General features: G+C 36.6%; 1 protein-coding gene across 5 annotated transcripts in view; it reads left to right on the top strand.

Annotated features, from left to right (window-relative positions):
- LOC126279017 (cohesin subunit SA-2-like) overlaps positions 1-15,028 on the top strand; it is a 359,735-nt gene that overhangs the window by 70,421 nt on the left and 274,286 nt on the right. For all 5 annotated transcript variants that reach the window (XM_049979406.1, XM_049979405.1, XM_049979404.1 and 2 more), the window contains 2 exons: positions 3,565-3,760; positions 8,114-8,336. In XM_049979406.1, coding sequence (XP_049835363.1) covers positions 3,565-3,760; positions 8,114-8,336 — 419 coding nt within the window. The remainder of the gene's footprint in view (positions 1-3,564; positions 3,761-8,113; positions 8,337-15,028) is intronic.

Genomic DNA, 15,028 nt, shown 5'->3' with positions numbered 1-15,028 from the left:
TTAGCCCTATTTGATTTTGTATTTATAACCCTGTATTCAGCTGACAAAAAGGCTTGTTCGTTCTGCCACTGAACTTCACTAATTCCCACTATATCTAAAGTTAACCTATCCCTTTCCCTTTTTAAATTTTCTAACCTACCTGCCCGATTAAGGGACCTGACATTCCATGCTCTGATCCGTAGTACGCCAGTTTTCTTTCTCCTGAGAACGTCGTCCTCTTGAGTAGACCCCACCTGGAGATCCGAATGGGGGACTATTTTCTACTGAAAAGGCTGTTGCCCCTTTTCAGGAACCACACGTTTGTCTGCCCTCTCAACAGGCACCCCTCCGTTGTGGTTGCACCTACAGTACGGCCATCTTTTATCTCTGAGGCACACAATGATGCTTAAGTAACTGCACCATAAGGAGGTGGGTAGGGTAGGGGGGGGGGAGGAGGAGGAGGAGGAGGAGGAGGAGGAGGAGGAGGAGGACTCACTGATTAATCAGATCAGTACAGCTACTGTGCACTTGTATTGCATGTATCCTCCCCCATCCCCCCTTACACACAATTTCTACATCTACATCTATACTTTGCAAACCTCTGTGAAGTGCATGGCAGAGGGTATATCCAGTTGTGCTAGTCATTATGGAGTGCAGGAGGAATGGTTGTTTAAATGCCCCTGTGCATGCTGTAATTAATGTAACCTTGTCCTCACAATCCCTATTGGAGCAATATGTAGGGGATTGTAATATATTCTGTAGTCACCATTTAAACCTGGGTCTTGAAACTTGGATAGTTAACGTCTACTTTCAAGAGTCTTACCATAAGTAAAGTCATGTCATTATTATCAATATCATTAATTACTGAATTGGAAACAATGGTTTGGTCTAGTGCATCCGTTCCTGCCTTGTAATTCACCAGTTGCAAATTTTCATAATGAATATCCCTTTCTTAATTAAGCTGAGAAAATTTTCTAAATTATACTGTGATGTGTTACAATTCATTGTTGTCGCACTTACATTTATTCCAAATTAGCAGCCAAAAATGATTTTTAATTAATTAATTGATTTTTAATAAATATGCTATTTTACTAAAATTTAAAATGTTCCAGTTTTTAGAATGGTAGGTGAGAGGTACTAATACTGTTAGATACTATTGAGATGTTATCTTGATGTGTCTCGAATTTTTTTAGTAGTTGTTTCCATGCAAATTTTATTCTCCATCCATTGATATCCTTCTTTTGCAATCCTTCCTCTCTTTCTCTTGGCAGTATTCATACAACAAAGAAAACAAAATATAATTAATCCAATGGAAATTCTTACATATTTACATCAGTTATCTACAACTGGCGAAGTCCTTTCTAGGGTCACCAATTCTAGTGGTATTTAAGCACTGGTGCTGTAAGAAGGTGTGAATAATGTGTATTGTTTTGAGGTGTGTTGCTGGCATATACTTTTGCCAGTAGCAATTCACATGTGTTCAAGTTCACACCTCCACAGTCATTCGCTAAGATGACCTGTTTAACAATATAATTGATTGATGTAGTAACTCTCCTTTGAACAGAGTGACATTTACCTCTTCTTTCTTGAATAAAGGGATGCACCATCCATGTCCATGATAAAGAATGCAGTATAATACAATTATAAATAATGTCTCCATTATATCTGAAGATTGCAGGCGTCCTATTGTTGAGGTATCATTTTCAGGATGAGCAATTTAGAAATGAAAGAAACTGCCTCCATTTCCATAAGATATATTTTAAAAACTTTGATACAAATATTTATATTGTTGTCTGACCTATATGCAATACATTCATCCAAAATCATGGAAGCCAAGAGACAGATAGTTGAAGAGGAAGAAATTTGATATCACCTCAAGGAAACATTGGAATCCGGATACATGTTCATCGCTGTTTTTGGTGCGGGGGTGTTTGTATCGTGTCTTTGCCTCGCACTGTGTTCTTATACTTAATATATGACACATACTTCATAGCTAAACGAACTTAAGGTCTTTCACACTTTTCAAATCTGTACAAAATATTATACCTGCATATTTATACGAGTTGACTGATTCCAGCTGTGACTTGTTAATATTGTTGTTGATTTTGGAGATACTGGATGATAGTTATGTGGGTCACTTATGCTACCATTCTTGTACATGGGAGTCTCATCTGCTTTCTTCCACTTACTGAGCATGGTGTGTTGTTTGAGGGAGGTAAAATAGATTGTAGTTAAAAGAGGGCCTATCTCAGCCACAAATCCAGTACAGAATCTGATAAAGATCCCGTCAGGCCCTCTGTCTTTGTTGAAATTTAATGATTTCAGCTGTTTATCAATACCACTGACATGAATATCTATTTCACTCATTTTTTCAGTGGTTGAGAATTAAATTGGGACAATACTCCTAAATTTTCCTTCATAAAGGAACATTTGAAAACAGAGTTAAGCATTTCTGCTTTCACTTTGCTCCCCCAGGTTTCAGTTTCTGTCTCCTCCACAAGTGACTGGATGCAAACTTCGGTATCACTAACAGCCTTTACATAGGACCAGAATTTCTTTGGGTTTTGTGAAAGATGATTTGGCAGTACTCTGCTATAGTAGTCATTGAGACTTCATGCATTGCTCTCTTGACAGCTAAATGTGTTTCATTCAGCATCTCTCTATCTGGAGCTCTATGGTTTGTTTTACACCTATTATCCAGTAGTCTCTGTTGCTTTAGAAGTTTCTTTACAATGACAGTATACTAAGGTGAGCCCCTCCTATAATGAATTGGTCTACTAGGTAAAGATCTGTCCTGGTCGACTATTGTGTTAAACTTGAGCTGTAGTTACTATGCATATTCCTGTCCTGTCCTATTGCTTCTTTATCTGGTTTACTGAAAATATACACCTTTCTACTTACTTTAGTTGCCCTTTGTACTTTCATCGTCACTGTTGCCACAACTGCCTCGTGGTCACTGATACTAGTTTTAATGTGGACATCTGAAAAAAAGAGATCAGATCTGTTTGTTGCCATTAGATCTTATATATTTCCATCATACGTGGGGTTCTGAACTGTGTGTTGTAAATAGTTTCCAGAGGAAGCATTTAGTAATATTTCACAGGATGACTTGTCATGACCACCACTAACAAAACTGTAACCATTTCGTTTGTTGTACGTACCAACAATGTGCAGAACTTGTTCATTCTTGCATATAGTGGCGTGGTTTGACATTCACACTGGATGCTCCGTGCTGTACTCAATCCCTTTTGTGTGGCACAGTTGGTGTGGACATGGCTTAAGACAGTAAAACCATGTTTTAATAAATCACAATGATATACCACATTTCCTATTGATGAGTGAATTCTTAAACTGTATATACAATACTTTTCATCTAGATGACAGTATTATGATTCTATTAGAAAAATGCAAAGTTTATTAATAAATATTGTCTTTTTTGGTTTGCATTAAATTAATTTTTTGTGGGCAGCTACCATTTCAACAGCTGGATTTCAGTTATGTCACAGCTTCATAATCTGTATGGCCATCAAGTGGATAAGAGGATCCATAATTTGAATTAATTTTGTATTAAATATCATTTTTCAGGCTGGTCATGAAGGTTTCCCAATATTAAACAACAAGAAAACTTCAACAAAGCTGTGCCACTTGATGGAAATGTTGATAAAAAAGTGTGAGCATTCTATTCTGTATGATGGGTTTCTAATGAGCAGTCTGTGCCATTTCTTGTGCAAGCTTTCAGGAAGTAAAATAAGAGGCTTCAGATATGTTAGCACTTTGGCAGGTGAGTCCACAGGTAGCTTTGCTGATGTGTGATACGTTTCCAATATATCTGCTATATAAAGCCAAGTTGCATTTTAATGTTATAAAATTCAAATTTTTACTGGTACTGTAATGACCATTCAGATGGACATAGGCTATATATTTTTAAATGTATATAATATGTAAATATACATCGTATTTAATTAAGAAAGGGGAAAGCTTGTTACCAAAGCTTTCAGGAAATACATGACCAATTTATTTCAAATTTTTACATGTGCTCTTATGAGCATTTCAGTGACCATAGGCCATATACTTTCTTAACCCTAGGATGGATGGTGCCGAAAACACACATGAATGCATATGCAGGGCCTCCAAGGCCCTACCCTAATTTAAAATTTACCTCTTTTCATATAATCATTCTTTGGAGTTAAATTTATTTCTGTCAAATTTATTGTCATATTGAAAGATTCCTAAGATACAGTAACAGGATCCTTTATTAATTTTTTTAAAAAACTGTAAGAGTGAATTTTAATTAGTTACATTATACAAATTATTTTATTAATTCACTTATAAGTTGCAGTTTACATTTTATAACATTTATTACAACCAATTTCTTCAATTAAAACATACTCATTATTCACAATATTATGTATATAGGCAATATTTTGACAAAAAGTTATTATCCATTGTGCACATAAAATTGCGTTTCCCTAGTTTTCAACATGTGACAAACAAGGAGGACACAGAATGCCACTATTTTCCTTACAAATGTTGGTTTTACACTTAATGCATGTCATAGCACTTTTCCTGTGTTTATTATATGGACAATAATTACATCTTCTTCTTTTTCCTGAAACAGGTAGTTGGTTCGGCAATATAACAGCTTTTTGAACACCACATCTTTGCATGGCATCAACTATTTTCTTTGGAAGACTAGGGATCTGAATACGAAGTTCCATTAGTGGTCTTCCCATTTCCTCTGCTAAATCTCTTAGGAACAAATGGCTTTTATCACTTATTCCACTATGGTATGTCAGAGGCTGGGCAGAAAAAAAATTTCACTGTTCATTGCTGTGACGTCCATCACATTCATCCATAATGCAAATGGCCATCTTCTTGTTTATCTCTTGCAAGTGTAATAACGAATTTTCTGGTCCATTTGATCTACTCCACCCTTCGTAGAGTTATAGAACTTTATATCTGGTTTCTTTTTTGCATGAGTTTCATCAATGTTTCTGTCGTGATGCATTGTGCCAATGAGAACTACAGACTTTTTCATTTTGGAAACATAACTCACCATTGTAATGTCACCTCTAAATGCAAACAAAGAGGAATGAATTGCTCTTGAGGCAGATGGTTTCATCTCATTAGGAATTTTTGGTTTATTTTGTTTGATTGTTCCTACCACTGTAATTTGGCTCTGAAGCATTTCTTCTGCCAGCTGCACACTAGTAAAAAAAAAGTTGTCAACAGTAATATTTTTTGATGACCCTTCAATGCTTTTAGCAAGATCTTTCACCACATTCAATCCAAGATATTTCTGAGTAGATTCATGGGTCTTCCTTCCCATGTAAACAATTCAGTCTAAAGCATATGCAGATGTAGCATCACATAACCAAAATATTTCTATGCCATACTTGGCTGGTTTAGAGGGCATATACTGGGTGAAGCTTCATCTTCTATGGAATGGAACTAGCTGTTTGTCAACTGTGAGCGAATCATTGGGAATCATTCTATTTCTACACTTGTCAAGAAATAGTTCCCATACATAGTGAGCAGCTGCAAGTTTGTCATCTGCAGACCAAGCTTCATGGGTACGTCTTTCATCAAATGTAATCATTCTCCTTATATCCTCGAATCTATTTACTGAGATGCCTTATATGTAGGATTTGCCTTTTCATCCAAGAATAATTCTCTAATAGGGGCATCCCAACTCTTCTCAACACCAGAAAGCAGTAAAAGACCAAGAAAACCATCCATTTCAGGAAGCAAAATGTTTTTCCACGTTTTACAATGTAAAACAGCCACTCTTCTGCCTTCAATATTTGTGCAGTTGATGATTTCCTCTAGTATTTCCTTGGAGATGAAACAGTCCCAGGCATCCTTAGATTTACAGGTTTTCAAACCACAGGCTGGACCAGGTGCCTTCTTTATGATATTATGGACAGGAGTACGAAAAGTTGCAGGAGGATCTAATTTCCAAATCATTCCATTCCAACTAATGTATGTGTGGTCTTCTATACCTTTTTGTGGTGGTTCTTCATTTTCAGACTCTGATGAAGTAATATTATCGGAAGGACTGTCATTTGCCTCAATATTCACATCTGCAGGTTCATTGGTTGATTATTCACTACTTGCATTGTCAAAAATATTTCCTTCCTCGCAAGAATCATCTTCTTCAAACCACTGTGCCACAAGACTTTCAAAATTAGCTACATTTGAACGTACTGACTCTCTTGCTTTGCGTGTCGAAGCCATAGCAAAAGGCGTGTCTCTCGAACAGCAGCTTGTGCTACACTAAACGAGTCATACTCGTAACAATATGGGCCTTGCAGCAACAAACAAACCACAGTAACAATGAGGCTAACAAGAGCAGTACAGGATAACAATACTATGTAATAATAAAACATTTGATAGCAAAAAGATCAATAATACACCGACATCGCCAATATGTGAAAGTAGTGTGTATTTTTGTTTTTAGTTATACTATTACTACTACAGCTACTGCTCCTGTTGACACTCCTGTTGCTGGAAATACCAGTACATCCAGTACAGTTATTGTTTAATTAATAACTGCTCCCAAACAAATGTTTGTAACATTACAGGACATATTGGGACATATTGAAGTATTCGATACTGTAGACTTTTAGGGGATGTCGATACAGATATGCAAAATGTAAAGGGAAACTTTGGTGATGTTTAAATATTGTACTGTGTCAATATTAGGACATTTTGCACAGAAAGAACAAAAATAGAATTAATGTAAATATATATTAGTGTTAGTAACCTATTTTCATTCAATTTTGTAATTATATTTCATTTTGTAAAAGAAAGACTCACTGTTTGCTGTAGCTCTGATTAATTGTATAAATTATCAGTTTTGAGCTAAATTATTTCGTATAATATGGACAAGATACTTTTAAAAACTCACCAGCTAAGGAGAAAATCTGTAAACGAACTTTTAATGCACACTTCTGGAACTTTCTATGGAGAAATTCTATATTATGATCGCAAAAATACGAAAACTTGTGAAAACTGTTTCATAACCTAATTTCGAAAGACGATTTGTATCAAGAAATATTGCTAAAAAAGATTTATTTACGTTTTGAAACAAGATTTAAATCATTTTACATATAAATAGTTGTTCTAAATCACTCAAGAAATATCCAGAATCAAATGTCAAGATATTTCTGGAAATGTCGGTGCAAGTCTGGTGAAGGTTATCCAGAAGCTGGTAGAAAAAAATTATAAAATCTATTTGGAAATTATGCTTGTAAGAATTTATATGTACTGATCCTTTTACTTACTTTAATCTGTACTAAAATTCTGTAATGTCTAATTTAGTTTTAAGTCGTGAATTGCTATCGTATTGTAAACAAAACATTGTCAAAAACTCTCATTGTTTGGAAAGATATTAATACACCTAGGAGTTGTCAGTTGCCAGTTCGGATATGCAGTGCGGTTAGCTCTGAGAGTCGGTTGTTGAGTCTGTGAAGTCTGTCAGTTCTGTTTGTAAATAAACGTCTGTAATGAAGAATTACTTGTTGTCGTCAATATGAACTCAAGACCTTTTGCACGAAGCAGAGAACCTCCTAATGCAATGTTTTAGTTTGGTGTTGAGGAGCTGAAATGTTATAATTTGGTGCAGAAAGTCCTGGGATGTTATATGTTGTTATGCATTCACGGTGTATGGGTAAACATATTGAATTATACAAAAAACTTAAAAAGGTATCTCGTTCAGACTTGATAGGAGGAATGTCATGGTGTTAGTGAAAGAGTCTGGAAAGCAGTTTGAAATCAAACAAAAAATTACAGATTTTTTTTTTTTTTTTTAAATTGAAGACATACAAGGGCCTCAGAGGTCCTGTATATGCATACTAGGGTTAAAAAATGACATGCAGGTTATCTGTTAAAAGCAACTGTGAGAAAGAAGATGCAATGCTCTGCTGTGAAAATGTGTGATTTTGTTTTCTTTGTCGCAGTCAATTTTAACTATGATCGATTTTTGTTTGCAGTTAGAACTTTCACATTTGGGTGATTAAATGCTTACCACTGTGTGTAGACATCGCAAACAGGAGTATGAGAACTGATGCATTTTGAATCTCCCAGTTATCCAAAATAAAGTTGATGCCATAAAATTCATTTTTCTTTACAGGGTTATCAATAGCTTCAGAACTTGCAGAATTGTGTCGTAATGTAGAGAAACAGAGAAATAATTTAAAAAAACAGCTTAACACTGAGAGAGATTTCACTGTTGAAAGGGAAGTTTCGTGGCAAGAATCACTTATTTCATCTTTGAATGAGATCTCTGAAAATTTGCTGGAAGCTGTTGGACTAATGCAACTACTTGCCGGACAGATATTCAAGCACAGAGTCAAGTTTGTAACAAATTCATTCAATCAAAAATGATCTTTATTATTTTTTAGTAACTACAGATCTATAGTCTTTGTAATTCTGTTTGTAAGTTAACTGATAGATTTTCACTTCATTGACTAGGAAGATCACTTCATTTTCACTTCATTGACTAGGAAGATCACTTCATTGACTAGGAAGATGTAAATCACTTAAACAGTAGGGGTTTTTAATAACTAAGCCACCAAGTGTTTAAAATTGAATGAAATCATGGCAGTAAATTACATGTTGTGATAATTAGTTTTATTGATTTATAACCTGCGTTGGCATTGCATTATTTCTTGTCATCGCAGTTTTACAGCTTCTGCTTATATAGTAAAGTAATAACTTTTTGTTTTGATACTTGCAGTACAAGACACACAAACAAATTACATAGTGATGTTAATTTAATGTTATTAATGCAAGATACATACTGTTGCACCTAGATCTGATGTGAATGCTATCATGTTAAAACTATTATGGAAGTAACATTTCGCTGCTAGATATAAATTTGTACCTAACCAATTGTGTGCATAAAAAGTCAATATCATTTCTCCTTTCTTGATTTTTTTTAGTTTTTCTTCACTGTGTACTTGTCTGTCGCATGTTGTGCATTTCTGGTTGTAAGTGCATGATAGGGATAGTGCTAAGTGATAAACAGTAATCAAGCTTCATGGACTCGTACAAAAATTTGCTTTGTTTTACCCATAATCTTTTCATTAAAAAAGGGTGTGATTAACACGATTGATCTTTTTAGAAGCTCAAATGTTATAGTATCAGATCTATAGCTGATAACTGGTTTTTCACATATCTAACTAAAAGGATGCAGAGCGTTGCATGAAGAAAGTTGGGGAGTGCCCACAACGGAGTAGCATCTTCAAAATGGTGAATAATCACTACAGATGCTGTATATGCACTGGGACAACTGGGAAATCTGGGGAAAAAACTGGAAATTTTTTCATCTTGGAGAAACCCAGGAAAAACCCGGGAATTTTGTAAAATTCTGGGAATATTTTGTTGTTTTAGTTTTCAGCTAAATTTTTGCTGGTAAGAGCTGATATTCTAACAAAGAATTTTACTTTAGATCATTACTACTATATAATACTGCAGCAACAAAACATAAGTGAGGAAAACAATAAATAACATTTAAATGGCAAAGGACATGCACTATTTACAGCAACAAAACACAGCACACATACAAGTGTCTGCCAACAACAAACTGTGTCAGAGGCTTGAGGACGAAGACTATGCAATACTTCATAACAACAAACTGCTTCTGATGAGTGTGACGTCACAATGGTTAACATTATAATAGGTTTGTTTGAGCAGTTGACAGCGGGCTTCTGCACATGTGCAGTTGAGTCTCATATAAGCACCATCTTCTCCCACTTGTGGCTACTTCAAGTGTGGCTGTTAGCTGTATCCTAGGTAACTAAACTCTAGCTGTCTCAGCATAGCAACAAGCAGCGAGATGCTACACGGAAACATTTTTCTGTGTACCCAAGCTGCCAGATTTGCACGTATCCAGACAAGTCTGGGTTTTAGTGGTATGAGGGGATGTTTCCATGTGAACCGTGTTTACATTTAGTTATTTTGCTGTTTCCTCTTAGTTTACAGCTCTCAAGTCCAAAGTGGATTTCTGCGGCCGGCAGCTATAAAGTGAATTAAAATATTCACATAGTTTTAGAAGGCTAAAATATGTTATTAGTTTGTTTTCTGATTTTATTTTATTTACATGTTGTTTGGCAGTCGGGCATTAATTGCCTTGCAGAACAATGAAGCTATTTTTGTCGATTTGCTAAAACAAAGGCTTTAATTAATCTAAGACTTACCAAGCGGGAAAGTGCCGGCAGACAGGCACAATGAACAAAACACACAAACACACACACACAATTACTAGCTTTCGCAACCGATGGTTGCTTCTTCAGGAAGGAGAGGGAAAGACGAAAGGATGTGGGTTTTAAGGGAGAGGGTTAGGAGTCATTCCAATCCCGGGAGCGGAAAGACTTCCCGTAGGCCTTTAAATAAAGGCCTTTAAATATGTCTGCTTGTGTCTGTGTATGTGCGGATGGAGATATGTGTGCGTGCGTGCGCGCGCGCTCGCGAGTTTGAGTGTACAGCTGTCCTTTTTTTCCCCCTAAGGGAAGTCTTTCCGCTCCCGGGATTGGAATGACTCCTATCCCTCTCCCTTAAAACCCACATCCTTTCGTCTTTCCCTCTCCTTCCTGAAGAAGCAACCATCGGTTGCGAAAGCTAGTAATTGTGTGTGTGTGTGTGTGTGTGTGTGTGTGTGTGTGTGTGTGTGTGTGTGTGTGTGTGTTTTGTTCATTGTGCCTGTCTGCCGGTGGTTTCCCGCTTGGTAAGTCTTGGAATCTTTGTTTTTGAATATATTTTTCCCATGTGGAAGTTTCTTTCTATTTTATTTACATCAGCTTTAACTAATCTTTTTCACAGAGACAGCCAATTTATTTGATACACTATTGGCTAGTGCCAACTGTTTACGTTGTTATCTTTTGGGATGCATGGCATTATGCCCTAATAAAAATCTAAACATGAGATAATACATTACTGGTACTCGAAGAAAATTTGCATTCTGAAAACCACACTGATAAGTTTAGTATCAGCTTGGGGCCTACTTCTTTGTCAACCTGGACATACGGATGTGCTCTTTAAACCGAATTATGCATTTTAGTGTGGTTTATGAAATTCCGAAGCCCTTGAGTGTCCTCTGATGTCCTGTTTCGTTTATGACGTAATGTAAGATCTCTTAATGCTATATACATATGAACATATGGGCTACCTATATCATTGTAGTTGCGAAGGACAGTAACACCGTTCTCTGACACTCTCTGAGAAATGTTGAAACAAATTCTAACTGTGTGCTGGAAAATATTGCAATTGGTCGTTTGAAAAGTCCATTTTATTATACGCTATATTAGTTGTGTTACATCTGGGAAAGTGCTTTGAATTTCTTAAATCACAGAGCATTTGATTTTCATTTAAAGCTTAACACTTTGAGGGCCAGCCACTAGAAAAATTTAAGACCAGACATTTAGGTCATTACTTTAAATTTTACTGGCACATTTGTGTGATGTACCAAAGTGTAACACACACAAAAAAGGCAAATGTTGTATTTTAAAGCTTAGCTTTTCTTGTAGCTACACTATGTACATTAATTTAAACCATTAACTTTTTCTATTTGAGTGTTCGCACTACTTAACAGTGATGTTGCTATAGGCTGACTACATCACGTGTCCTATGCTCTAAATCACTCCGTTTACATGCGACACATCTTCTGAAAGACAAAAACCAAATTTTGGAAACCGTTTTTTGCTTTCATGTTTGCTCGTTAAGGTCTGAAGTGTATTTGCTAGCACAGTTAACTATGGTGCCTCGGGAAACATCTGTTAGAGTCAGCACACTCGCTAGTTCTCTTCAGTTAGATGAGTTGTAAATAGTTAGTCTAACATTTCTACTTATTGTTCATTGTACAAAAAGCCATTCCATCCATATTACCAGGAAACTTTTAAAAATAAGACGAAACCTGACAGCCTAAGCACATTTCAAAACTGGTTGCATTTATATGGAAGTGAAAATTGATTCCGGAATTGGAAAACTGGCAAGCAGAAGTGGATTTCCAGAATCTAATTTGAAATATTCACATGATCACCCAGGAGTGGTACTGGGAGATCACTTTATGAAATTTGGGTTTGGGAGCCCCATGTAAAAGTGATGAACAGCTGCTATCGTCAGCTGGCGAGATCATGTGTCTTGAGCTGTGGTTGGCTTACAAAAGTGCATCGTGAACCAGATTTCAATACTTCGGAAGCTAATGTCCTGTGTTTGGTGGAATTCAATTATATATGTTCTTAATACAAAAATATGCAGCATACATATTGCTGTCCATCAAAGATCGTTCCAAAACACATTTTTTTCCCCCTGGGGTTTGTTTACTAAAGTGGCGGGAGGTTCTATGCTGGCGTACAAAACCTTAACCATTCAAAGGATTGATAAGTTTTACGATCCCGAGGGGAAGTATACTGTCATTTAACACAGAAAAAACGTATTTTCATCTGGGAGAAAGTGTATCTTTTAACTGGGAAATCTGGGAAAACATGGGATATTTTATTTTTTCCTTGTCCACAAGTTCACTACAGGTATTGATATGAGATCCGCTCTTTTTTTATGACAATGCAAATAATGTATTCGGGCCTAATTCCAAAATTTAAGACTTGAAGAAAAGAAAGGAAATCAGTCCATCACATCGTGGAGGTAGGATCTGATATGATAAAAGCCCTTCTTAGCAAGAAGCAGGTATACGAGGTGTGTTCAAAAAATTCCGAAACTTTGTCCACAGATTTTTTTTGCGTTTACCTTTTTACTCATTTTGCATGGTCTCCTTCCAAATACTCTCCTCCACTATTGATACACTGCTCCCAACGCCGTTTCTACTTCCAGAAGCAGTCCTGGTACGCACCTTGAGGGATTGCGTGAAGTGCTGTCTGTGAATTTTCTTTGATCTCATCTATCATTTCAAATCTTTGTCCTTCCAGTGGGGTTTTCAATTTTGGAAATAAAAAGTCTCTTAAGGAACATCTTGTTCTCATTTGTGATCTGAAAGCTCTTCACAGATTGCGAGGCGAAGGTCTTTCTGGTCTTGAATCATGAGGCATGGGGTGAACTTCATGGCAACATGATGTGTTCCAAATTGCTGTGTCAGGACTTCATGACATGATGCAGCTGAAATGTTACATTCTTCTGCAGGTTTTTGTACAATCTGTCTTCAATAGGCGCATACGATTTTGTTGACGTTCCTGGTATCAGCATTGTTGGTAGACGTTGAAGGGCATCCTGAACCGAGGTCATCTTTAACTTTGTTTGCTCATGTGAACCATTTGTAACACCAAGTACAGTTTAAGCACTCATCACCATAGGCTTTCTGCATAATTTGTTATGTCTCTATAAAGGTTTCCTTGAGTTTCACCAAAATTTAATGCAAATTGTTGTTCCTCTAACTCTGCCATCTCGAAATTTGTGAACTGTGCAACACAGCATTCTACTCGATACTGCCCTGAACAATAATAACAGATGTACAACAGTGAGATGTCTGGCAGTTAAACATTAAACACAGGCGTGTGCTGGGATGCCAAACGCATTTTGCTCCAACACACCACTGGCATGAAATTACAAATGTTGCAGAATTTCTTAAACAGATCCTGTATGCCGGTTTTGAGATCTGTTTAAAAAACAGCTGTGAAGGATTACATAGTAGTAACTCATTGCAGTAAATGTCAGGATTATAATCACACTGCGCAAAGATAGAAATAACTTTTGTTCACTGTGGAGAAAATGAGTAGATATAGCTTAACCTGTACACCATGTTTTAGAAGCGAAAGATTGTGTAATGGAAATTGAAATTATTGTTCAACACATCAGATGCTTCTTAACAGTTTTTCCCTCTGTATTGATTATGGGTAAAGGGCTGGTAATACCTGATGACAGAGCTCTATGAGAGCAAAAGATCACTTGCTGAATGTGCAAGTGAAAGAAATCTCCATCCATGGGACAATGAGACTCATTGAGGACTGGGCCATGAAAAGACTAATCCGTATACATTTACAAAAACTGGGGAAGTATGTTGCATTCAAAAGGGGTACAATAACACACCACCAAAAAGGTACCAAAATTCCGTAAAAAGAAGCAACAAACACAGTTAGTAAAACTGAGAAACACCACAAAACACAGTCCCAGCACAGCCAAGTACTGGTAAAGGAAGTAAAATGAAATATGAAGCTCAACAAGAGATTTGCCAGTGCATCTTAAACTCAAGAGTCATCTTGATCAAGGGTTCATAATGCAATCATTGAAAACAGGACAGACAAGATGTTTAAAAATAGCCCAGTTAAATTGTATGAGAAGTCAAGATCCCATGTATGAAGTTTGCAAAGTAGCCGAGGAAATGATGTTTAACAGTATGCTTACAGAAACCGTACACAAGAGATTTGAAAACACTTGGACTGCAGTTGCTGCTCAAGGCACCAAACACAGTTAAACCTGAAGACAACCATTGTCATTAAAAAGGGCTTTAGCTCACTAGTACCATTTCATCATAGCAATATCAAGGCATTTTCCATAATTTCCATTACCAAGGGTTGTGTGTGATGGGCTACTTTATGCCCACACAACAGAAATTAAAAAAAGAAGCAAAATTCATCAGTTGTTGTTGAATTACATTAATAACATACCTTTTAAAGATGTACTGATGCATAAGTAATGTCCAGAACGTGAAAATATCTTTTAGCACACTTTGAGTAACACGTTATACTGACTTTATGATAAGAAAAATTGAAAAATGGGAGCTTCATTCATTATTGTTGAATTTTACTCTCAACATACCTTTTAAAGAGATAATGACGTTTAAGGAAGGTCCTGAACTTGGAAATGTTGAATATGACATTCATTGGGGAAAGTGAGCCCACACCCTTTGTTTTAAATAGTCCTCAATCTTCTGACTTGAAACTTCCTGGCAGATTAAAACTGTGTGCCGGACCGAGACTCGAACACGGGACCTTTGCCTTTCGCGGGCAAGTGCTCTACCAACTGAGCTACCCAAGCATGACTCACGCCCTGTGCTCACAGCTTTACTTCTGCCAGTACCTCGTCTCCTACCTTCCAAATT

The sequence above is a fragment of the Schistocerca gregaria genome, chromosome 6 (assembly GCF_023897955.1).
Source record: "Schistocerca gregaria isolate iqSchGreg1 chromosome 6, iqSchGreg1.2, whole genome shotgun sequence".
NCBI classification, from domain to species: domain Eukaryota; kingdom Metazoa; phylum Arthropoda; class Insecta; order Orthoptera; family Acrididae; genus Schistocerca; species Schistocerca gregaria.
The sequence above is the reverse complement of the archived record's forward strand: the minus strand, read 5'-3'. Positions and strand labels throughout refer to the sequence as shown.